Raw genomic sequence first — 27,500 nt, forward strand, 5'->3', positions numbered from 1 at the left:
TAAAAGGTCTTCAGGCGCAGGCAACGGAAATAACAGTCAGACAGAACAGGACGTAATAGATTAGTCCTAAATGAAAAGAGAAAGATAGGGCGAAGAAAAATAACGGTAAAACGTGGATGAATTAAATAATTGAAAACAAATAAGTAAACTAAACTCTAGACTTCAAAGCGTGGTCTTTAATTTCTGACTAGCAGTAAGTACGGTAGAATAAGTCGGCGGGGCCAACTTATGCTGTGGAATCCAGCGGGTCATTTTTTAGGAGAGAAATGTGAGGGGTGGGGGTTGGAGGGGATTGGATGACGGAATCCAAGCTCTGGTAAAATCGTGGGGGGATTGGATGACGGAATCCATGCTCTGGTAAAATCGATCTAAGGGGTACTACTACAAGCGAAGTCGTGGTTCCATTGAAAAATCTTGACTTGGAAGGGGTCTACTAAGTATAATGAGTTTCTGGAATGTGTTCCTTTGAATGACTTCCAGAGTGGAGTCTAGAGATGCTTAAGATTTTATTTTCACGAGACCAGATGCGTTTAATCCCACTGGGCTTTGTAGAACTTTGCAATGAATGAGGAACCTAGTAGTTAGACGACTTGCAACGTCATCCCAAACGATTTGCTTAGAACTTGTAAGCTAAAGCCTTCTTGAGCCACCCCCTCTAAGAGGAAAAACGTATTGTTATATAATATATATATATATATATATATATATATATATATATATATATATATATATATATATATGCTTATATGTCACTAAATATGGCGTGACAATATATTTAGCCAAGGCCACAGAAAACCTTGGCTAAATGTATATGTATGTATATGTGCATATATATATATATATATATATATATATATATATATATGTGTGTGTGTGTGTGTGTGTGTGTGTATATGTTAAATGTGTATGTATGTATATTTATGTATGTGTATATGTATATATACATACATACGTACATACATACATAGATATTATGTGCGTATGAAAGTTTGTCATCTAATATAGTTTTCCTTTACCGACTGATTTTTCTGACCTAAACCTATTTACCCCCTCCCGTCTGTTCTCCACTAATCAGCCTGGTCGCTAAGGTGCGATTAATATTAGCTTTGCTGAAGGATACCCCAAATTTTCTGAGTTTACGACAGTTGCCATGGTAACGCTTCCCCTCTGTCTAGCAGTCGTACTTCTGATGAGGCCACCAAGCTTCTCTCTCCTCCTCCTCCTCCTCCTCCTCCTCCTCCTCCTCCTCCTCCTCCTCCTCCTCCTCCTTTCTTCCTCCTCTTTCCCCACCTTGCCCTTTGCTCTTTAAATGTTTTTCTTAGTAAAAGAGGAAAAAATTGGGTTGCTGAAGTCGTTGGATACGTGGAGTTAATATCTGTGTTGTTGAGGGAGACTTTTTTTGGCTCCAGTGTCTTGAATAGCAGAGGCAGCAGTATTGTTGAAGATAATGGCAATATTGTTATTATTATTGTTTTTCTTATAATAGTAATTGTGTGTGTAGGAGGACCAAATAGTTTTTAATGTTACAAAATCATTAATAAAACCTTCAGCAATAGTAATTTAAGAAATCCGCTCAGTCCAATATTGCCTATACATTTTTTGCTTCTCTTCTCCTTGTATATTTTTTATCATTCTCTTCTTTTTTTATTTTCAATTCGTTCCGGAGATCACAATTAAACATTCAATATCTTGGCTCCCTGACAAAAATTCGAATTAACCCAAACAATTTGTTTTTGGAGATGGTCCAGAATTTTTTTCTTTTTATTTATTATGTAGTTGTTTAAAAGATCTTTTGATTCTTTGGGTGTGAAGGTGTGAATCTCGTCTTGATTCAGTGTTCTTCCATGAGAATCAAGATGATTATTTGTAGGCGTGTGGGCGTCTAAGATTGAAGAAGTGATACTGATCAAATTAAGGCTCACCTTATGAATTATTACAGGGATACTTATCATCCTAGGCATTATTATAAATATAGTTATTATCCAAGGGGCCCTTATATTATAATACTATCCAAAAAGCAGTTGTTCCTGTCATCACCCGAACTCCACCTCCATAGATGAATTGAATTACACTTGTTTACGCAATGAGTGTTTACCTGTTCGCCATCATTATGGAAATGCGTACAATGGCGTTAATTAATTCGTGTCGAATTAATCAGGCATATTGCCACGGGCATGTGAAAGCGTGAAACACGGCACCCAATTCATTGTAGCCAATTAGCAAATGTTAAGCCAGTAATAACATTGGAAACCCCCTGGGTTGTATTGTTCATGGCTACTATGTCAGCCTGATATATATATATATATATATATATATATATATATATATATATATATATATATATATATATAGAGAGAGAGAGACAGAGACGTATGTGTCTGAGTGTATTATTTTATGTGTATATTTATATAGTATCTGTATAGATAGAAACAGCAACAAAAGGTATATGTTGACAAATTTCAGGGAGGAAATAAAGACCCCAAGGAAGTATATGCTTAGTACTCAAGCCTAGATAGTGAAGGTAAACGAAAATTAAGAGATAGGAGAGAATATTTGTTCAGACTCGCTGACGGTGTTGATAAAGCCGTATAGTTAGGGAGTGGCTGTGATGTTAGGATACGTCACAGGTAACTATTGACTATTAATGAAATATCCTTAATTAAAAACAAAAAATGAGGAAAATACTTGTCAGAAGAATGCCAACTTAGGGTAGAACCATTTTGTGAGATAATGAGTAAGAGGTATGAGCTGAATCATTTTATTGTTGAACCTGAAGCTGGAACAGATCTGATTTTTTGTGGAATCAGTAATAAAGAAGCTTAGGAAATGAAACACTCCAGGCTGCGATGGAATACTGGATAATGATTTGTAATTATTATTTAATATTTCAGTAAATGTGAGGGTTTATGTGTGAGAGAAAAAGTGAGAATCTTTTACCTTTAGATAACGTGATATCAAGCACGTTGTTACATCAGTTATCCAGCCTATACAGAGAGAGAGAGAGAGAGAGAGAGAGAGAGAGAGAGAGAGAGAGAGAGAGAGAGCAAGTTTCATCACCTGCAAGCAACCGGAAAGACGTTGTCTTGTGATATATGAGATATCTGGCAAAAGCGCATGTGATGTGAAACTAGATATCTCTCTCTCTCTCTCTCTCTCTCTCTCTCTTTCTCTCTCTCTCTCTCATTTAAATGTTTCCAGCCGTTAGATTCTTTTAAACCGAGAAGTATATCTTTCAGTATTATATATTAACTTGAAGAAACTTTGTTCCTCTGAGGAAGTTTTTGGTCTCCCAAGTACTTTCCATTAATAATTTGCACGCTCGTTTACTAATAACTAATAGTTTTGAAATTATATTCTCATTTTTCCTCCATCAACCTCTACTTCCGATTTTAAGCAAAGTATTATTTTATCACGTTCCCTGTTACTGTGCCTTGAGAGAGAGAGAGAGAGAGGGAGAGAGAGCTGGAGATGGAGATTCCGGAAATAGCGTTCAGATGTCTACTGGTTAACCACTGATGCAGAGTCGAGTGTCAAACTGATGTAATCGAAACTGTAAACTTATGACTTATGGTATTGATGATGATGTGCTTGCAAAACTAGACAGCAATCACCCCCCTCTTCTCCCCTTGCCCCCTTACCCTCCCGTCCCCTCCCCTCTTAAACCCAAAACGCAAACATGCACATCAAATAACCACTTGACCGGTTATGTGTACCCCTGCCCCAGTTCCTGTTCCACCCCCTAATATGAAAACGCACCGCTGGACCTGTATGTCTCTTATCATTTTACCTCTTTTGTTGCATTGGCCACAAAATCATTTTTATATATTTGTAATGTATTTTTTGTACGAGTGGTATTTTGTTTGAAGTATATGAAACGTGTGGTTTCCCATTAATTGTTTGGGTTTGGATTTTTGACCGTTTGTCACTAGGAACGCACATGCACACACACACACACGCACACGAGCTTGTATGTGAATATAGTTTACTGTAATCTAATAGTATTCAGTGAAGTTTAAAAGGCTCATAAAAACAGTATTTACACAACAAAATCATATATTTCGATAACAGTCATATGTGATCAGAGTTACAGAAGATTGTTAATCGAAACGTAAGGTTTTGTCGTGTAATTAGTGTTTTTATGGGCTTTTTAAAACTAATATATATATATATATATATATATATATGTATGTATATATTTATAATGAGTGTATATATATACATACACATGTATATATTTATATTATGTATATGTATATATATATATATATATATATATATATATATATATATATATATTCACACACACACATACGTACATACATTGTATGCGTGTATGTGCAACCCCGAAACCCTTTCCCGTAACAGGAAGTAACCCCAGAGGAAAAGAGCACAGTACTGTCTGAAACATTCATACTTTAATAGCCGAATCGTACAAATACAAAGGCTCATCAGAAGCTTGTTGAACCCTTGCACAAACTTCCTTATTCAAGCACATCTTGCTCGTACTCTGGCGCTTCCCGGATAATGAAGCCCTTCCTTTAAGTACCGCTTTTATGGAATAATTCCAGCCCTTTTCAAGTCTTCATCTCTGCCTTCTTCCTAATTAAACCAACCTGTCGTATTCCATTTTTTTATACATGACCACATCATTGTCTGGTTCATGTTTTATATATGCTAACTTTTTATATATAATGTATATATATATATATATATATATATATATATATATATATATGTATATATATATATATATATATATATATATATATATATATATGTATATATATATATATATATATATATATATATATTTATATTTATATTTATATTTATATTTATATTTAGTAACAGGACTTCATTTGAACAGTATGGTATCTAATAGAGATTTTTATTCCAGAAAGTTACAACTTTTCAAGGACTGTGTTCTCTCATCGTCTGGTAGCCGATTAGACAGGAAGACCTAAATACTTGTAACTTTTTGGAATAAAATCTTTGTTAGATACCATCATACTATAAACGAGGTCCTTTTTAGTAATTGTATTAATGCACAGAATAATTGTGCAAGCGATCTGGTTACATATATATGTATATATATATATATATATATATATATATATATATATATATATATATATATATATATATATATATATATATATAATATATATATATATTGTACATGTATGTATTTACATATTTAGTGAAAGGGTTTATAAGAGCTTACATTACAAATTACAGTGAGACATATCTATAACTGAACTGAAGAGTATTGTAACAACCCACACATTTTAATATATATAAAGTGAGTCGTAACAAAATATATATTAAGTGAAGGTTGTTATACGAACGCACAGCACAGTCATATACCTATATAGTCAAACTGAAGGGTGTTATAAAAATCCACATTTTAATCATACACAGTACGTGAATAGCAAAAAAATAAAAAAATAATCATAAGTCAACCGTGCTGATGAAGTATAACATTAATATATAACGTCACTTTTTCCCTTCAATTTGTGCCTGAGAGAAAGACAAGGAAGGATAGTTGGTTCATGCGGTCGTTCTCTCAGCAACGAAAGTCATTTGATGCGGGATGGTTTACCCGAAGTCTATTTACGGATTTCCATTTTTAGGTCCCAGTGTTTTCATGTTCCAATGCGGTTGAGCGTTTCATGTAATGCTGTCTGATGGATTACAACTTCTCTCTGACAACATTGTTACAAGATCTCTTTTGAATGACTCAAATAAAACTTTTGCTGAGGAAGATGTGGAATATATGTGGGATGATATGGAGACGGAGGATTGTGAAGAAACATCAAATCTAGAAATACTTTACGTAGAATTTTCCTCCTTTTATTATTTTTTGGAGAATGAATATCCTTCTGAGGACTAGAGAATAGACAGGGGCTGAGTCTTACATCCGAATAAACAGCAAATAAAGTGACTGTTTCTTGCTTGAGGAAACCATTATATATACATTTTAACAGGTAAGCTCTTTTACAAAAGCATTCATCTTTATTTATCGTGCGCTGTCCTTTAAGAGAAATATCTATTATTTACGACTGAAATTAGAATAGTACCTTTTTTGTTATTTGTTCATTTACAGTTGTATGAGGAAGAAACTAAACAGGGTTTTAGAATAATTTCTTTTTCTGATTTTCGTTTTTATTATTTTTCATAATGATTGCCTTAACGTATTCAGTGGCCCTTTTAGTCTCTCTCTCTCTCTCTCTCTCTCTCTCTCTCTCTCTCTCTCTCTCTCTCTCTCTCTCTCTCTCTCTCTCTCTAATCACTTTGATGTATTGTTGAAGTCCCCAAACTTAAGTTTTTACCGTTTTTCCTCTGGCTTGCTGTTCCTTTGTTCATTCTTCACTTTTATCTCTGTGATTTCCCATTTCCGAATTTCGTTTACGATTCGCTTCTTTGTTCAGATAAAGCCATATCAGATTTTCATTTCATTTTGTTGACGTCTTTTTTATTTTATTCTTTCCATCATACATTAGATTTTGTATTTAATGTTCACATATTAGATCTCGTAATTAATATTGATTTCCTTTTGTGTTGCATCCATTTCCATGTCATATAGGGGGTAGAACTTACTAAAGGGTCACACTCTTTCTCCCTATAACCTACTTTTCCTCCCCTCTTCCCTTTCTCATAAACCGCTCCTCCTCGTGTCTTCTTCTTTCCTTCTGCTTTCTACCAAGTAGAGCCTTTGATAAAGAACCCTAGTGAAATTCTCGCCTTTCAGGGTGTTTTCAGGTCATGAGGCTATTATAGGGTTTGACAGGTCAATATCTCCGAACATACGCTGGAGAGAGAGAGAGAGAGAGAAAGAGAGAGAGAGAGAGAGAGAGAGAGAGAGAGAGAGAGAGAGAGAGTGATGTTTGTATGGTAAAAGAATGGCTGGGCGCAGTCAGTTTTAAAAGATATTGCTGATTATTTTCAGCACCGTGGTTTTTAAGAGATGTATGGTGGGTTTCTTTGTCCATTCTTCACATTAGTGTTTTTTTTTTTATTGGTTATCGCCAGCTGTTGCTATGTTATGTTATATATAGATGTATGTATATACTCATATATATACACATATATAATGTATATATACATATACTGTATATATCTATGTGTGTATATATATATATGTTATATTTATCTGTCATAAACATTATATATATATATATATATATATATATATATATATATATATATATATATATATATATATTTATATATATATATATATATATATATATATATATATTTATATATATATATATATATATATATATATACATATTATATATATATATATATATACATATATATATATATATACATAATTCATCCACCCAGTACCACAGAGAGGCAGCCAGTAACAGTGATAATGAATAAATAAAAATTTATATCAGCATTATGGTCCAACATTAGTTTAGTTTAATTATATTTATTATATTTTTTATTATTGAGGAGGAGGTGGTTTATAAAGAAAGTATTCGTGACATCTCCCCGGAACAAGATTGTTTAGACGATAGGTTCATCTCCATAGTGATGAGGGATGCTGCACCTAGATTAGCATCTTGTGTTGTCAATAAAGCTTCATCAGATATTGATGGTGTCATCACAAATTCACGTGTCTGCAAAAGAGATGTTTATCTAGCTGTAGGGGCCTTGGAGAGAGGACGCCCAGCCCTTGTTGGGATATGAGAGAGAGAGAGAGAGAGAGAGAGAGAGAGAGAGAGAGAGAGAGAGAGAGAGAGAGAGAGAGGGGTTATTAAACCAAATATCTAGGTACTTTCAGTCATTGTGAATAATTTTGTAGAGACGACGAGTTTTTGTAATCTAATTATTATTTCCTCAGAAATATCAGTTTTTAAAATGATAATTTTTTCAATAAAATTCGTTGCTGCTTGTGTTTAATTAATTAATGTCTTTGATGGTTTACAAATTTCTAAAGCAGAATGTTCGTAATTTAAGTTACCTATATGAGTCGTACGTTATTACATTGTATAAGAACATAATCTAGCGTTTTATAGGCAGTGTTCGAAAGTTACATAACCAACATTAATCAGAAAACTTTTCAATAAATGAAGTTTAAAAGAGGAGCGGCCGGACATCGATATTGGCATTTCTATACATTTTGTTCTTTAATTTGACATTCGTAAATCTTCACCTTTCTTGGGATTGCGCGTGCCCAACACACACACACACACACACACACACACACACACACATCGCCATGAAACAGATATGCTACGCGCGCGCAAGCAGCTTCAAAAAATCCACCCCTATCGTTGTCAAGTATTTGACAAGAAAATGGTACCTGTAAACATGCAAATCGGGCAATTCTTTATGAATCTGCCCGCATTGTGTCTTTCCCCTTGGGGGGATCTCCCACCTCATCCCTCTATTTTCTTGAAGATCCTTTGTCAGCCTTCTCTCTCTCTCTCTCTCTCTCTCTCTCTCTCTCTCTCTCTCTCTCTCTCTCTCTCTCCGTATTGTTCGTCGTAGATATTAATGTATATCTTTCTTTTTCTTCTCTTTCATCAGAGACTGCAGTTTTCAGGGGAATCACTTAACCTTTTCAGCGACTGGACTCTTCCCCTCTTGTACTTCCTCCTTTCCTCCTGCCTTCTCTTTCTCTTCCTGCTCCCACTCTTTCTTGTTTTCTCTTTGTCCTTTAACCAAGCCTTGAACGCAGATCCTCAAATAAAAAAGAAAGAAATAAAAATAGAGAGGGCGCTATGGAAGTGTTAAATTTGACCGATTTCATTGAGCTCTAGTCTCTTCCCGCTGTCTCATTTTGCTCGTATTTTCTGCTCAGTTTGTTTCTTTCGCTTTCTTCTGTTCATTTATTGAATTATTTTTAAACTAAGTCCCTAAGTTGTTGCAGAACTTCTAGCCAATATCATAGTTATTATATTAGTTGTTCTATCTTAAAATGTGACATTTTCTCCCCTCTCTCTCTCTCTCTCTCTTCTCTCTCTCTCTCTCTCTCTCTCTCTCCTCACTTATCCTGCCGCGTCCCTCTGGGTCCAGTCTCTTGTTGCTGATCGATTAGTAAGTTAGATGTGAGCCAGCAGTGTCCATGCTCTCTCTCTCTCTCTCTCTCTCTCTCCTCTCTCTCTCTCTCTCTCTCTCTCTCTCTCTCTGGAGGACATAAAGCTCTGAGACATAAAGCTTCATGCACAAAATACAGAGAAACGGTAATAGTGTGTATTCTAAGTGTTCTTTTAATAAGAAAATTTAATGCAGAATTATGTTTACATGAACTGTCGGAATCACTATTGAGTTTTTTTTTATTATCATCTTGACTATTTTGGCGAAATATATAAGCGTATATTTGCAAATGTGGTGTACTATATACTATATATATATTATATATACACATACATTATATATAAATATATATATATGTATGTATATATATATATATATATATATATATATATATATATATATATATATATTATTATATATATATATATATATATATATATATAGATAGATAGATAGATAGATAATAGTTAGATAGATATTAGATAGATAGACAGATAGATACTGTTTCATTATAATTCCTCTTTTTATTTGTGTATAAAACCTCAGATAGTGCTGAGTCATTTGAGATCAGTGTAGTGATAACTGGGAACATATACAATGGTAATTTTTTGTGCTCATGATATAAAAGAATATGAAAATATTTTGCGTTGGTTTTTAACTTTTTCGTTCTCTGTTAACCCATGTTCATAGCTGGCACGTGTACTTATTAAAAAAAAAAATCTTCCTTTGAAGAAAGTACTTTAAGAACGTTCTACCTCATGCGGTTCCTCGTGACTGGGGAACCACGTGCGTGTGCGTGTGTGTCTGTGTCTGTATGTGCATGTGCACATGCATGTGTATGTGAACTCGTTTGCTCCTCGAAATCCTTCTTCAGTTTTTCAAGAGCATTATGTCTGCATTAATTGATCCACCGCTCCTCTAATCTTTTTTGTCAGGTTTTTATTCTTTTATTTCTTTAGTGTTTTTTGTGATTTTTTTAAGGGGCGCGTATGATTATATATATATATATATATATATATATATATATATATATATATATATATATATATATATATATATATATATATATATATATATATACTGTGTATATATATATGTTATGTATATATGTATGTATGTATTAAATAGAGGTTAGATATAATTTTCTTCACAGAAATAGAAAGTGTGTATAGAAATAATGTACCGTTTCGTAACTAGTGTATGGAATAATTGTAAAGGAACTCGTCTACGTGCCATCGTAATTACTTTAACTAACGTGTAGATTATAATTTTTCCATTCGTATTTTACTTACGGTAAAACACTTCAAAAATTAAATTCATCTTGTCAATGATATTCACTTTTAACCAGGAGTTTTAGGAGTTATCCATCACATTCATGTTGATAGACAGAGAGAGAGAAAACACATGCCCTTTTATGGTAGATAAGTATGCATTAACCAATAATCCTTGCTTAGTTTCTGGTGAAAAATCCTGTTCTTAGAAATTCTCTCTCTCTCTCTCTCTCTCTCTCTCTCTCTCTCTCTCTCTCTCTCTCTCCCCTCTTTTTGTTGTATTATATTAAACCTGTAATAGCTGAGATGCGTTTGTATGTTTTTCCCTTTCTTTTCTTTATTGCAGTCTATTCTCTGTCATGGCAGCCCTTCGTAGCTCTATTATACTCTCGTAAATAAAAAAAAAACACGTCTTCGGCCTTTACGGTTGTAGGTTCGTTCTGATGTTCTTTATTATAGTTTTCCCCAACGACCTTCGTTCATTATTCTGGAAGCTCATTCAGAAACGGATCGAGCTCAGTCAGATGCACGTAGGGAGTTGTACTCTTCCTCCTCCTCCTCTTCCCTCAATGAATGATGGAAATCTTATGAGAGAGAGAGAGAGAGAGAGAGAGAGAGAGAGAGAGAGAGAGAGAGAGAGAGAGAGAGAGAGAGTTCCATCGTGTTATGCTTTAGAATGTTTCATTTCTTAATGTTTTTAATGGAAGAATATATCACGTCATATCAAAACCTGGTTTAGTGTTTCACAACTGGGTTACATGTGTAATATATACACAGTTTTGGGCTCAAGTTGTCCAGTGTCCTTCAGCAAAATATTGAAACCAAAAAACGTAGAAAAGTGTGCTCTAAATGACGTTTTCTTTCTCCCCAAGGCAACAGAAATTCTTTTGAAGCTCATTAAGTTAACTGAAGACTGTCATGTTTGCTGTCCCTTTTTTTTTTATGTCGGGGAATCTTTTTAGTTAAAGAAAAATTATCCAAGAAAATGCTGCTATCAGGGAAGCGCTCGCAAATAAACGTAGTCGGCAGAAGGTTCTATCGATAAAGCGATCCTCTCCGAACCTGGAATTTATGACCACGTTGCAAGATTGGCCGTGTGAAAGAGTGCTGGATCTGAATTTCTTCAAAGAATAACACGATTCGATGCCTCTGTTTTATGTCATTGTTTTCGTCAGTCTTTCAAGTGCCGCTTTTGACTTTTTGTGTCGCCTTTTGGATGTTGTTATTGCTTCTGTATTTTTATTTCCCTCTGGGTCACCAGTCATGTGTTTAATTATCTCGCCAAATCATCGGTAATGTTTTGTTATTGTTTATGACTCTCTTGCATTATTTCTTTGTCTATTTTATCTTCTGAATGTTATACTTATGTATTTATTTATTATTTATCTGCGTCAATTCACAGGAAATGTGATAGTATGAGTGATTTATTGCTAAACCGCTATTTTCATAACCAGGTTCAAATCCCCCAAAATAATTCTTCATTTCATTCCCACATCTGAATTCAGGGATTTTAATGAAAAACGATGCCAAAAATACCAATGGAACTAGAACATTTAGGTATCACGTATTTCATTGTTTTATCAGTTTTTTTTATTATACATATCGTCCCTGCTCTGACATATATTTTCGCAATATTTGTTGTAATTAATTATTGTCTCCTATTGTTTTCGTTCGTGTAAAAAAATAGAATGTTTGTTTTCATGCCTTTGACCTTTTGTTCGTATTTCAGAGCCATTGAACTTCAGTTGTTGTTTCCTGAGCATATAACTTAGTTTGTGTTTGTCACTGTGTAAATAATCTTGGTATATTCTTTTTCTCTCTCTCTCTCTCTCTCTCTCTCTCTCTCTCTCTCTCTCTCTTCTGTTTTTCTCTATTCTGTTTTTAGTATTCGTTTCATTATCCCCGCCGATCTACAGTAGATGGAGTCTTGGGCTCACAGCTTTTGCTCCTCAGTCAGTTGCAGAGGTGTTGTTTTCTGTTCTACTTAGCCACAGTGTTGTATTCTATTCTGATTTAGCTACAAAGTTGTTGTTTTATTATTTTTTGTTCTAGGTGGAAATGTCGTTTCCTTGTCTTCCTTAGCTGCAGCGCTTGATTCTCGGATGAGTAGGAATACTTCAGGCAGCTTGTATTAAATCCCATTCATTTGGCTTGACTAAACAATGAATTTTGTAACTAATAAACCCCTTGGATGTGCTTAGTCGCAAAACGAATGAGGACGACATGGCCAGCAACCCCATCCCAAAATACTTGCTGAGAACCGGAAGAGTGAATTTTGAGCGCTTTCTGAAAGAACAAGGCATATGGTGGAAAAGAAATAGTACAAATGATATTCCCTTCTTGGGTGTTGAGAAAGCCCTCTCTTGAGCAGAAGTGGATTAACTGGGTTTGAATGTACCATGAAAGGGGGAAAATTTCGCTTCTGGAAATAAGCGATCTCAAGATCTGATGACTTTTGTTGACTTCGACTGGGATGAAAGTGACTAGGGTAGATGTTGGAAATGATGATTCTGACAGAAATATGAATTTTGAAGTTTTTTTTTTTATGGTTCCAAAAGAAATATTCTATTTTGAAGAAGGCAAACGGGTTTTGAGATTTCATTCAACAAGTGAAATTACACACCAGTATCATGCAATGTATTTGAGACCTCTTATGTAGTAAACAGTGTGTATAAAATTTCATGTGTTTTTACCCAAAAGGAAGGAAGACCTCTTATGCAGCATCCATTATGTAGAAGATTGTCGGGTGTTTTTCCTCAAATGGAAAGAAAACCCCTTATTTAGCAACATTGCGTAGAAGACTCGTCAGGTGTTTTTCCCAAAAAGGAAAGAAGACCTCTTATGTAGAAAACATTGTAGAAGAGAGTCAGCTGTTTTTTCCTAAAAAGGAAAGAAGACCCTTATTTTAGCAAACACATGTAGAAGAGTCAGCTGTTTTTTTTCCTAAAAGGAAAGAAGACTCTTATGTAGCAAAATTTTGTAGAAGAGAGTCAACTGTTTTTTCCAAAAAGGAAAGACTTCTTTTGTAGCAACATTGTGGAGAAGAGTCAGCTGTTTTTTTTTTTTTTTTTTTCAAAAGGAAAGAGACCTCTTATAGCAAAACATTTTGAAGAGAGAGTCAGCTGTTTTTTCCAAAAGGAAAGACCTCTTTGTAGCAAACATTGTGTAGAAGACTGTCAGATATTTTTCCAAAAAGGAAAGAAGACCTCTTTGAAGCAAACATTGTAGAAGACTGTCAGATATTTCCTCAAAGGAAAGAAGACTCCTTATGTGCAAACACTGTGTGAAGATTTATTTAGGTGTTTTTTCCTGTGGAAAGAAGACTTCTTACGTAGCAAACCTTTGTAGATTTTAGATATATTCCCAAAAGAAAACAAAACGTAGTCGGACTTTTCCTTAAAGAAATGAAGAGAAACATGGGGAGGATTGGACATGAATTTCCGACGTTGAAGGAGAAACGTTTGAAGGTGGCGCTGTACGTCTCTGAGCGTTGCCGGCACCACATTGCGCCTGAAGGAGATTAAGAAAGGAAACACCATTCCAAAATGCGGATGGAGAGAAAGAGGGTGAAGCAAAAATGGCACAATAATTTTCACATTATTATTTTATTTTTTATATATATACTTTTTGATTGATTTATTTTATGCAGTCATTCCAAAGATTGAAGAGATGGCAGTAAGTGGCAGGAGATTCTCTTTGCGACGAATCTCTTTCATCTCTGTCCCTGCTCTGACATATATTTTCGCAATATTTGTTGTAATTAATTATTGTCTCCTATTGTTTTCGTTCGTGTAAAAAAATAGAATGTTTGTTTTCATGCCTTTGACCTTTTGTTCGTATTTCAGAGCCATTGAACTTCAGTTGTTGTTTCCGAGCATATAACTTAGTTTGTGTTTGTCACTGTGTAAATAATCTTTGGTATATTCTTCTCTCTCTCTCTCTCTCTCTCTCTCTCTCTCTCTCTCTCTCTCTCTCTCTCTTTCTGTTTTTAGTATTCGTGTAAAATTTCATTATCCCCGCCGATCTACAGTAGATGGAGTCTTGGGCTCACAGCTTTTGCTCCCTCAGTCAGTTGCAGAGGTGTTGTTTTCTTGTTCTACTTAGCTACAGTGTTGTATTCTTATTCTATTTAGCTACAAAGTTGTTGTTTTTATTATTTTTTGTTCTTAGGTGGAATGTCGTTTCCTTGTCTTCCTTAGCTGCAGCGCTTGATTCTCGGATGAGTAGGAATACTTCAGGCAGCTTGTATTAAATCCCATTGGCCTCGCTTGACTAAACAATGAATTTTGTAACTAATAACTCCTTGGCTGTGTTTAGTCGCAAAACGAATGGAGGACGACATGGGGCTAGCAACCTCATCCCAAAATACTTGCTGAGAACCGGAAGAGTGAATTTTGGAGTCGCCTTTCTGAAAGAACAAGGCATATGGTGGAAAAGAAATAGTACAAATGATATTCCCTTCTTGGGTGTTGAGAAAGCCCTCTCTTGAGCAGAAGTGGATTAACTGGGTTTGAATGTACCATGAAAGGGGGAAATTTCTGCTTGAAATAAGCAACATCCAAGATCTGATGACTTTTGTTAGAATTTGATCGGAGTGAAAAGCACTAGGTAGATATGTTGGAAATGATGTCTGACAGAAATATGAATTTCCAGTTTTTTTTTATGGTTCCAAAAGAAGCCATTCTATTTAAAGAAGGCAAACGGGTTTTGAGATTTCATCTAAATAAGTGAAATTACACACCAGCATCATGCAATGTATTTGAGACCTCTTATGTAGTAAACAGTGTGTATAAAATTTCATGTGTTTTTACCCAAAAGGAAGGAAGACCTCTTATGCAGCATCCATTATGTAGAAGATTGTCGGGTGCTTTTCCCCAAATGGAAAGAAAACCCCTTATTTAGCAAACATTGCGTAGAAGACCGTCAGGTGTTTTTCCCCCAAAAGGAAAGAAGACCTCTTATGTAGCAAACATTGTGTAGAAGAGAGTCAGCTGTTTTTTCCCAAAAGGAAAGAAGACCCCTTATTTAGCAAACATTACGTAGAAGAGTCAGCTGTTTTTTTCCCCAAAAGGAAAGAAGACCTCTTATGTAGCAAACATTTTGTAGAAGAGAGTCAACTGTTTTTTCCCAAAAGGAAAGACTTCTTTTGTAGCAAACATTGTGGAGAAGAGTCAGCTGTTTTTTTTTTTTTTTTTCAAAAGGAAAGGAGACCTCTTATGTAGCAAACATTTTGTAGAAGAGAGTCAGCTGTTTTTTCCCAAAAGGAAAGACCTCTTTTGTAGCAAACATTGTGTAGAAGACTGTCAGATATTTTTCCAAAAAGGAAAGAAGACCTCTTTTGAAGCAAACATTGTGTAGAAGACTGTCAGATATTTTCCCCAAAAGGAAAGAAGACTCCTTATGTAGCAAACACTGTGTAGAAGACGGTCAGGTGTTTTTTCCCAGGAGTAAAGAAGACTTCTTACGTAGCAAACCTTTTGTAGATTTTAGATATATTCCCAAAAAGAAAACAAAACGTAGTCGGACTCTTTCCTTAAAGAAATGAAGAGAAACATGGGGGAGGATCGACATGAATTTCCGACGTTGAAGGAGAAACGTTTGGAAGGTGGCGCTGTACGTCTCCTGAGCGTTGCCGGCACCAATAATTGCGCCTGAAGGAGATTAAGAAAGGAAATTACCATTCCAAAATGCGGATGGAGAGAAAGAGGGTGAAGCAAAAATGGCAATAATTTTCACATTATTATTTTATTTTTTATATATATACTTTTTGATTGATTTATTTTATGCAGTCATTCCAAAGATTGAAGAGATGGTAGTAAGTGAAGCAGACATTCTTGCGACGAATTTTCATCTCTCTCTCTCTCTCTCTCTCTCTCTCTCTCTCTCTCTCTCTCTCTCTCTCTCTCTCTCCAGGATATAGAAATTACTTATTTACATGAATTTCATTCTGAATGAGGCCGCTGTTTTCATATTAGTTAGTCTTTTGGAGAGATTTATGTGACCTGACTTGGTATTAATTACCTCCTTGTCCTTAATGTGATTTATAGTAATATATATATATATATATATATATATATATATATATATATATATATATATATATATATATATATGTATGTATGTATGTATGTATGTATATGTATATATATATATATATATATATATATATATACGGTATATACTTTATATTATATATATATGTATGGCGTATTAATGCTATTATATTTTATTCATAAAATGCAACAACTTCTCTTTTTGTTTCCGCGTATGATGAATTCATCGAATTGAATGGTGGACAATTTACAAGCGGACAAAATTTACCCTCCGGCCTCTAAGGAAAGGTCAAAGTTGACGGAAGTGAGTCTGGGCGGCGTTCAGTCCAGGGAATGGAGGGAGGGAGAAGGAAGGTGGGTTGGTGGAGGGGGGGGCGGCAATGGGTGTTGTTTGTGGGTTTTTGGGTGTGGTGTCGTCATTCCCAGTGTGATTCAATGCACTGGGAAGGTGGGGAAGTGGGAGCTGTTCGTTTCCCCTCTTCAGTAATGATATTGATGACTTTTTCTAATTTTATTCTTCTGAACGGTGATGTTACTACATGTACATAATTTTTAATCTTTTTCCGTATACACAGTTATGTATGTGAGATTTTTTTCATGTGAAACTCATTATAGAACCTAATTTTTGTGTTGTCAAAAGATTCAAAATACCCTTGACGTATCCATGCATACTTGAATACACAGATATACAAATAAAAGTATACACTAGGGAAATAATTTTTTATTAAAGTATTCTTGGCGTTTTATGTCAGTCTGTTGTATATTATTCTGTTTACATTTTCAGGTTTACAGTGACTTATTAAACATTAGGTGTGGTTTTCTTTTGACTTTTAGAAAAAATAGAGAAACGAAAACTTATGCGTCATAAAACAGAAGACTTCTTTATCCTAGTGTGCATTCGTGTGTTGGTGAAACGCTCGCTCCAATGAGAAATGTTCCAAATATACCGTAGTTAAAGGAAACCCTCTCTATCCTTTCACATTCCTGTGTCAGTCGTCGCCATGTTACCGTTATATCCACCCCCAGTGCCCCACCGAAAGCCCTCTTTACGCCAGCAATGCCAGTGTTGTCAACCCTACCATTGCCCTTCTGAAAGTATCTAACCCTTGGCACTCTTGAGTGGTACAACCGATCAATTGGCACTTCCCCTCGTCATGGCTGACCGACCCCCTATCATCCGTATCAGGTGTGAAGGATCCGAGGACGAATGCCTCTCCTCTGGCGGGGAGGAGGTTGCCGCCCAGTGGGGCTCAGCCCCTCATCCTCTCACTCCAGACAAAAGGCATTCCGCCCCCGAAATCAGGGTGAATCCCACGTCAGTCCCCACCACCGTCGTTGGGGGCGTCTCGTCCTCGCCTAGGTTATGGCTCGCCCCTCAGGGGCACGGCCCTTTGATCCCTACAGGGGCTAGATATTCCCTGCCTTTCATGGCCAGGTCTCCCGCTGGAGATAAGCGACTCTCAGCCCCTTCCTTAGCCCCGCCCCCGTCGTTGCATTCGTATTCAGGGAGTCCGTCATCTTACTACAGCTCGCGACGTTGTAGTCTGGATGACGCAATGACCTCTGGCGGAATGGATGACATATGGCACTTCCGCAGGCTCTGCAGGCTTAACCGCCGGAGGTTCTCTGACACCACGCGACTGGACCTCCCAGGTAAAACTTGCCATTTTTAATCAAGTTTGTTTTCATGTGTCTTGGGACTTGTGACTTTCGTCTTGGGTAAGGTAAGGTAAGATAAGGTAATGATTTCTGCAGGTAATAAAAAATATAACTACTTTTGTGTTTTTTATGTTCATTACTTTAGTTTTATTCTGTTGTGGTATTGGTTCTGTCTTTATAACTGGTGATGCTGCAGTAGTCTGTGGATGCTTCATGAGTTGTGAATTTCATATGTGGTAAGTTGAGCTTTGCTTATGATTTATTTATTATACTTTATATAGATGCATATATTAAAAATTTCAACTATAGCACATTTAGGGAATGTTAGACTCAAGTGTTTAGAATTGTTTTTCAGTTTTATTCCTTAACCCAAAATTCCTCCAGGCCTGAGTGTGGACAAAGCAGTTATATCGCAATTGGTGTTGAAAGTTTATGAACACTATTCTCACTTGTCGACCTGTATGTACGTATTACTGTTTCTTAATAGATCAGGCTAAATTGCATACAATAGTCTCTCTCTCTCTCTCTCTCTCTCTCTCTCTCTCTCTCTCTCTCTCTCTCTCTCTCTCTCTCTCTCTCTCTCTCTCTTAACTTCGTTTGATCGACTTAAGGTTGCTGCCGCCCTCGTTATGGAAATGACATTAAATGATTAAGAATCGAACGTACTCGACGGTCCTGCCCCACCACCGTTGTTTGGCGTAAGGGCTCTGTTGCCTTCTTGTCCTTGAAGCCACTGGGTAAGCAAGTACTTCTTAGGAGATGACTTCAGCCCATAAATATAAAAAAGAACAAAAACCGGAAGCTGAAATTACAAAAGAAATAAATGTTACGTCGTTTCTGTTACAGCTAAGTCGATGAATAGGGGTGACAGTGTTAAACTGTTGACAAGTCAATTTCTGTGGTATTGATTAAATAAGATTACACGAAAAATTTAGGTTAGTCGTTTTGTTGTAGAATTTATCCTATATACTTATATAAACCATTTCTTTCAATTGTCTTATTGCTGAACTTATCCAATTTACGTTATATAAGATTATACGAAAAATTTATTCCAATTGTCCTATTTTAGAACTTATCCAGTGTGCGTTATATAAGACCCAATGAAGAAATTTATTTCTATTTTCTTGTAGTTGAACTTATCCAATGTACATTTTATGGATTTTTCTATTGCAGAGAATCGTAGGGCCACAGTAGACAATTTTCATTTTAGAAGTATATTTAATGATCTAATCAGATGAGTATCAGAACTATTATACTTACATTGTACAGATATTACGTAAGCCCGACTGCTCATCACATTTTCCCCACCCTCTCCAACCCCCTTCCCATGTGCCGAATTCTCTTGTGGAGCAGAACTGAGGCACCGCATACCTTATAGAGGAGCCTTTCCTGTAATCCATTTAGGAAGCCTTCCATCCTGCAGACCCCAGACTTATTTAAGGGGCATTCAGGCCTCTCCTTTTGTGGGCTCCCTCGTCCTGATGAGAGCTTACCGTTTCTGCTGGAATCCGATTTGATCCAAGTAAATGTAACATTAGAGGGAGTTTCATTTATGTTCCTTGAATTCTTCTTCCTTGGAAGAAAAATGCCTTTCCTGCTTTTGTACGTTTTGTCGTTGAATATTTGTGTCTGAAAACTTTACTCAGTCATTAAAAAGAAAAAAATATTTATCTCTCTCTCTCTCTCTCTCTCTCTCTCTCTCTCTCTCTCTCTCTCTCTCTCTCTCTCATGTGGTAGCTGCTTGCTTTGAGACATTCTCATCGTTGTGTATATTAGTTTTTTGCGTGGGTTTGTCAGTTTCAATGACTCTCTCTCTCTCTCTCTCTCTCTCTCTCTCTCTCTCTCTCTCTCTCTCTCTCTCTGTGTGTGTGTGTGTGTGTGTGTGGATACAGTTTTAGAAACTTTCTTATATATTTGTCTCTTTGGTATACACTGTTTGGTTTTGACGAGATGATAACTAACTTCATCCCTTTGGTCACCTGAAGGTTTTTCCACTGTGTTTATTGTTAAGATCCTCTCCTCCTCCTCCCCTCCCACAAGAGACCCCTTTTCTGAGAAATTGTACCTAAGCAGGATGCGATACCTGATGGTCTGTCGAATACTCTTGGACTGTACAATCAATTGAGGTTCTCTGAAACTTACTTAAACTTATGAATGCGGTAGTATGATAGGAACATTTTACATTAGTCTGTTTTATTTTTAATAACTTTACGTAGTCGTGCTTGTAGTTATTGCTCTTATCAAAATATTTCGTGGTTTTTACGTACATTTACTTTTTGCAAGAATGCTATTTCTTTTTTTATCTTCAGAATATCAAGAAGAGTAAAAGGATTTCGATGCTGTGTACAGCTGATGTCGTTGGCTTAAATATTTCGTTTGCTCTGCAGCAAATAAATTTATATTTCATTTTGATCCTTTGTCTTTATCGATTTAGTTTTAAATTAACTGTTAGCAGATATGTGTTTTGATAAATTGGATTAATTTCCAATTTCTATAACATGTAGAAGTTTACCATCACTGTTAAGGATCAGTTCATTGCAAGTCTTACAACGTCATCGGTACAAAGACAATGGAATTTTGTACGAGTGCTTAGAAATTACAAAGAAACTGTAGAGAAAGTTTTGGATTAAGTTGTTTTGTATTCCATTGGGATCTTTAGATAGATGAATCGAAATAGAACGGAAGCAGGATTTTTCGACCATATTTTTTCTATTACCAATTTATATGTTTTCTTCAATAGTTTCGTGTTTTCCTGCCCTGATTTGCACAGGAAAATAAAATCAGATACGTTTTCCTGATACAGAAACAGTTAATGTAAAAGATTACAAGTACCTGTATATTCACTTGCCTTAATTTTCCCATTAACTACTCCAAAGTTGATATCAGAAACAAAAGCAAAGGAGACCCTGTTTTCTCCTTTGTGTCGCTTATATTTCATTCGCTTATTTTTAGCCGACTTCAAAGCGAACAATATTCAAATACGAGTGAGAATTTTTGGAACCGGGACGAACTTTCTTTGTTAGTTCTAATTGTTTAATCGAATACGCTATTTTTGTTATTTTATTTTTTTGAGGGAGTAGTGGCAGAAGTCAGAGAAATGGATGTACGTTTGTGATGGGCGAAAAGGCTCCCTTTTAAAGTGTAATTGTTATAACTTTTTTCGTGTGTGTATGTTGGAAGGCCTTATTTCAATGACTTTCCTTTTCTTTATCATTTTAAGGGACCAGCTTCTTTTAGGTTGTTTGAATCTGTGCTTACCCTAATTACTATAGTACGCATATTTTTGTATATGGTAAATGATGCTTTCAGTTTTGATAGTCTTAGTCATATTTAGTACATTTAAAGTTTACTTTCTTTAAATTACTTACTTGAGTGCAGCAAATATTTATTTTTTAAGTACTGGTTGTCGTTTATCTTGTAACTGACAGTGATCGTGTTTTCAGAATCATTCGTATGGGTTTTTCAATCCTATGAAATAATTTATCCTTATAGGGATATGTACGGCAAATTTGCTAAATGTAAAAACAGCCATATAGTGCTACGGTCTATTGGCTGAAGACGGATTTGTTTTTTGTCAAGTATGGTAAGATAAAATGCGACTAACTTGATTTGCAAGTTTTCTAATATATTTATGCACCTTGAAATATATTAATAATTTAATTTTTTTAGTAATATAACTTTTTTTTCAGGTGGAAGTGAAAGCTCCAACCTTCTCCGTATGAGAAGTTCTCTCCTGGGTCAGTCAGCGCCTTCTCTCTCGAATTCTTTGGTGAGTACCCCCTTTAAAGTAAAAGTGTCCGTTTTCTTCTTATGCTAGTCCTTAAGAAAATGGGTTTTATGGGAGGCTCTTCTATTTCACAGGAGCACTAGGATTATCATTATGAATAACAATGTTTTCATAACACCATTACCTCTCTTTTCGGAATTTAATATTCATATTATGTTCCTAAAAATGACTTCGTAAATATTTATTCAATGTTTATTCGTTTTCTTCTTTCTCCAGTGCTTAAGAAAATGGGTTTTATGGGAGGCTCCTCTATTTTGCAGGAGCTCGAGCGGTAGCATTGTCATTGCGAAAGACAATATTTTTGGAACCTTTAACTTTCGTTTCGAAATTTAATATGCAAATTATTCCCAGAATATAAATTCGTAATCATTTACTCAATTTCTGATTTTATGAATCATGTATTTCATTTATAAACCATGATAGTTACTCTTCACTTCAACTCGGATATTGATTTTCGTTGCCTAGCAGCACAAATATGGCAGTTTTGGAAATGAAAAGACCAGTGACACTGTTTAACGCAGTCGTAGATGATTAAAAACAAAATGAAATATTAGATAGAGTCTGACCTTACAGCCTTGAAAACAAAGAGTTTAGAAGTCTTACAAAACTATATTTATTGTATTGAAACATATAGTAGGATTTCCTCACTTGTTGTTATTTGAAATTATTTAGAAGACGTTTGTACATGGTTTACATGGCACTATTGGGAAAAAATTTTTGTTAGAATTGATTCCATGTCGTATAAGGCCCAAGGAATTGCTTCAGTGGATCTACCGAGGGCTGATAAATATTAAAGGCCTTTATTTTTGCAATGATTGTTTGTTGAATCTTATTATTATTATTATTATTGTTATTATTATTATTATTATTATTATTATTATTATTATTATTAGAAAAGTTCGTACTCTTCAAAAAGAATGATAGGATAGAGAAACCTAAAATTGCCCCTAACAAGAGCAAAAACGACAGATAAATGCCATGTAGTTCACTTTCTTTTAATTTTAAATATTTTTGGCATCCGTATCTGCTGCAAATTACTCTTGCAGTGTACCAAGTTATTAGCCTTACTTCAAATTTAACAAAATGTAGTATATTTTGTAGAAATGAATCGTCCTAGGGTATGCAAAAAAAAATAAGCAAAAACAAAAATTGAACTTGTTGAATAATGAAATTTCTTAACTTTTACTGTAATCTGACGCAACATTAGGTAAAAGCAACTTTTAAATAAATCATTGGGAATATATGAAATAAATGGACAGAGGAATAAATAAATACAGTGAGGAATCAATAAATAGACTGAGGAATAAATAAATAGACTGCGAAATTGAAACCAGAAGTAAACGAGCGAGTGGAAACACCAACCGGGAAAGCAATTAAGACCTGTCTCGCCACCAGAACTCGACTCGCTGCATGGTTGCGAAAGCCTGCCTGTCTTGCAATGCTTTATTTCATTCATTTTAATCCCGAGAGAGAGAGAGAGAGAGAGAGAGAGAGAGAGAGAGAGAGAGAGAGAGAGAGAGAGAGAGAACAGAACATCTCTTAATGAATGCAAATGGTGAATAGCCTGTTTGTGCGTCAGTGCGTGAAAGCGCCTTTGGGTTATGTAAATTTTTTTTTCTCATTATTTAGTTTTACCAGACTGCTGAGTCAGAGTTTGTAATTGTTATAAGATCGCTCTGTATTGGAAAGAATTATATAGCCCAGTAAATTGTTTAAAATATGTAGTTTGGTTTGAAATGTCCTAGAATTAAAAAGGTGATAACCAGAGTGGCTTATGGAAGGAGAGTTTTTTGTTATTTGACAATTACACACAGAGAAAGTGTTAATCCTTCCAGAAATAACTTGCATTTTTCCTAAATGAATAGTTATGATTAAATTATCATTGAAACGCATAGAAACAAATATTGCCTCATGAATGGACAATTTTTTATCACTTAGAAAATGTTATAGCTTAAGAAAGTTTTATTCTCCTCAGGAATTTTATGGTGCTGTGTTGAATCATCATGAGAATTAATTATAGGACAAAGTGTCTAATTTACTTTATGACTTTGAGGTGAGAGACTTTTGTTATGAAAATGACGGGAAACGTAATTAGGTGCAACTTTCAAACATTTTCTCGGTGTTGAAGAGAAGTTAACCACCTAACGTTAATTACGAGACAAATTTTACGTATTTGAGAACACGAAGAAAATATCTTTGCCTGAAAATTCGGAAAGATCTAAGTGTTGAGAGGAGAGTGGATAAAATTTTGAGAAAGGTATAAATTTTAAAGGGAGATTTGATTCAGAGGTAGGAGTACAAAGATGATGCGTTCATGGTATAAATAAATTTCGAAAAATTATGTGATAATAAGTGCATAATAAATTGAAGAAGGAAAGAACGGTCGGAGTAAGAATATAGAAAATTAACTGGAAGCATGTAGAAAAAAAAAAAAATTAAGGGGCATTTTCTATTGTTGAGTTCGGATGCTGTTTCTACTACTAACTTATGTCAAAATGGTCTCTCTTTTTATAAAAAAAAAAAAAAGGTAGAAAATTCCACCTCATTTTTTCACAAATGCTCAAACAGCCTTTTAAAATCGCCCCCCCAAAAAAAAATAAAAATTTAAATTAAAATTTCTTTAAAAAGGGAGAAAAGAGAGGGGAGAAGAAAATCAATAAACTCATCAACCGAAATTAGTCTCGCCATTAAGAAGAAAAATAATGATGAGATAAAGAAGAGGTATGCTCAGCTTTTAGGCCTATACCGTAGGGGGTGAATAAATGAGATTTGTCGTTAAAATAGGCCTAGGCTCTAGATTTTTTTTTTTCTCTTCCATTTTGAGGAAGGGATAAATCTCGTCCCGTCTCCGTCTTCCTCGTTTCCTCGTTTTAGTTATTGCTGACAGAACTGATCCTGCAGGGTATCAGTCTCGGGGCGATTTCACATGGACGCCCTAACCCTAACGGAAAACTGCCTGCGTAGCATCTTCCCTTGAGGAGACCGGTGATGTTTGGGGTTGTAATTTCCCCTACATTTTTTTTTCTTTTGCTGAGTGTAATAGGTTGGAGAGAAGGCAGAAATAAAAGAGCTATAATAAAATTTGTTTCCAGGCGACAGAAATTGTGAGAGGGAGTATGAGGGTAAGAATTTGTTTTCAGTTTCATTCAAACGTAAGTAAAACATACCTATACATATATATATATATATATATATATATATATATATATATATATATATATATATATATATATATATATATATAGATGTGTATACTATATAAAAAGTATATATATATATATATATATATATATATATATATATATATATATATATATATATATAGAGAGAGAGAGAGTTGAGAGAGAGAGAGAGAGAGAGAGAGAGAGAGAGAGAGAGAGAGAGAGAGAGGGGGGGTTGATTTCAAGAGTTACGAGCATAAGAAAAAGGTAAGGAGGAGAACAAAGATTTATTTCAGCCGTCAGAAAATTTGTAGAGAAAAATAAAATATGGCGCTACAGTCGTCAGCCGTTTCCCGTTAGGTTATAAGTACGAGGCTGAACGTTGCAGATTCCTTATTTACAGGAAATTGGCTCCGTGGGGCTCTTCCCAATAAATAAGGGAGAGATAACGAAATCAGATGCCTGGATTTTAGGATTTCTCTCTTACGACGTTGCGTTGTCGAGAAGATGAAAAAAAAACTGTTTTCACTTATGTTTTTCTTGAATGGTATGAAAATGTTTTATAGTTTTCAAGAGATCATTCTGTATTAAGTCGGTGTCCTTTATCAATATGAGATTTGAAAGAAATAAAGAAAAAAATGTGGAATAGGTTAAAGTGTTTTAGCACCATCGTTCAGTGTTTAAGGAACTAGGTATTTTTATATATATATGAATTTATCAGTGTCTAATATTGGTACAGAAGGACTGCTTCTTTCGGTAAGCACAGGTAAAATAGCAGATATACGAAATTACGATGGTACAGCAGTGGACATGCTTAAATTCAGCAGCTATTGTTGTTATTATTATATTCAGAAGATGAACCCTATTCATATGGAACAAGCCCACAGGGACCATTGACTTGAAATTCAAGCTTCAGTAGAATATGGGTTCATTTGAAAGAAGTAAAAGAAGGTAATAGGAAATACAGAAAGCACTGTGAAAAAGATTATTACTAATTTGCTTAATTTTGATTTTATAAATACAGCGAAAGTTACGTAACTATACTTAAGCGTACAGTTATATTTGCCATCTTGTAAGGTTGTCGTAATAAAGTTATGAACTATTGTTATTTCGGGTGTATCTTTCTACTAACATCTGTCCATCACTGATGGGAATTTAATCAGTAGGCATTAAGACGCTCAGACCTCCAAAGCTGATATCGAGACTCGTTACATGAAGCGAGAATTATCGATAAAATGGTACCAAATTCTTTTTGGCGTTTTATAAGTTATTATAGAGAAAGATATATAGAGAGGGGTGGAGAGGGCGGCTGATACATGGCTTAGTGCCAAATATAGATTAAGGAGAAGAATCTTGTTAATAGTTGATTGGAAAAGAAATCTATTGTCCGGCTTTTGGAAAAAAAGAATATATATGAACCTTGGTTTTTTTGTGTTGATACCCTTTCACTTGTAAATAAGCTACATTTCTTTCAGTTAATGGTAATTTTTTATAAATGGAATATGAACTATTTTCCAAAACGTACGTACCTGTTCGTGAGACTCTATACATCATGTATTGCGTTGGAATAATAAATCCTGTTTTATCAGTTTTTTAAAAATTCGTTTGAGTGATAAATCAGTTTGTTTTTTAAAGCATCAATTCTATTAAGTTTTGTTGTTGCATGTACTGTTTTTTTTTCATTTTTCAATTAAATGGAAATGGATTGAAAACCAAAATACCCATAAAAAAAACTTTGATAGAAAGCTGATATAGAATTGATGTAAACTGAGAGAAAATGTTTTGTAATGGTCCTGTAACTCTCTCTCTCTCTCTCTCTCTCTCTCTCTCTCTCTCTCTCTCTCTCTCTCTCTCTCTCTCTCTCACACACACACACACACACACACACACACACACACACACACACACACACACACACACACACACACACACATTTAATCCAAACCCACACATAAAGCGCTGACGAGTGAGAAAGAGGGAGAAGATGGGCCGTTTTTCCGAAGTAGACATTTAGGGGAAGCTGGCTGGGTTGTTTATGGACTACAAAAAGATGATAATGCGAAGGATGGGGATAGAGATGGAATATGGTTCTTGGAGAGAGAGAGAGAGAGAGAGAGAGAGAGAGAGAGAGAGAGAGAAATTGGCTGGCTGAATAACATATTAGTGACAGGGGTAGGGCTATTAAGTGCCTCAATGGACAGTTCTCTGATCGGGGTAGATCCAAGAAGATCTCGTGCAGCTTTTAATAATAACTTTTATTTTTACTTTCCTTGCCGCACATTTATCTGAAAAAAAAAATAGTGTTTTTCGTTATTTTCATTATTATACCATGGTTACCTTTATGAATTTATACTTTTCTCGATAAACACACACACACACACACACACACACATATATATATATATATATATATATATATATATATATATATATATATATATATATATATATAAATGATTTTTTACACGTACTTAAACATTTTTATTCATTTTCAGATGGGTGATATTTTTTA

At 35.0% G+C, this 27,500-nt stretch overlaps 1 protein-coding gene across 1 annotated transcript in view; it reads left to right on the top strand.

Annotated features, from left to right (window-relative positions):
* The window catches only part of dop (microtubule-associated serine/threonine (MAST) protein kinase dop), a 321,749-nt gene that overhangs the window by 120,630 nt on the left and 173,619 nt on the right, over positions 1 to 27,500 (top strand). Inside the window, 2 exon segments of the mRNA XM_067113018.1 lie at positions 17,166 to 18,034; positions 21,730 to 21,809. Coding sequence (XP_066969119.1) covers positions 17,536 to 18,034; positions 21,730 to 21,809 — 579 coding nt within the window. The 5' untranslated portion in view covers positions 17,166 to 17,535.

Source organism: Macrobrachium rosenbergii, chromosome 12, assembly GCF_040412425.1.
Source record: "Macrobrachium rosenbergii isolate ZJJX-2024 chromosome 12, ASM4041242v1, whole genome shotgun sequence".
In the NCBI taxonomy this organism is placed as follows: Eukaryota; Metazoa; Arthropoda; class Malacostraca; order Decapoda; family Palaemonidae; genus Macrobrachium; species Macrobrachium rosenbergii.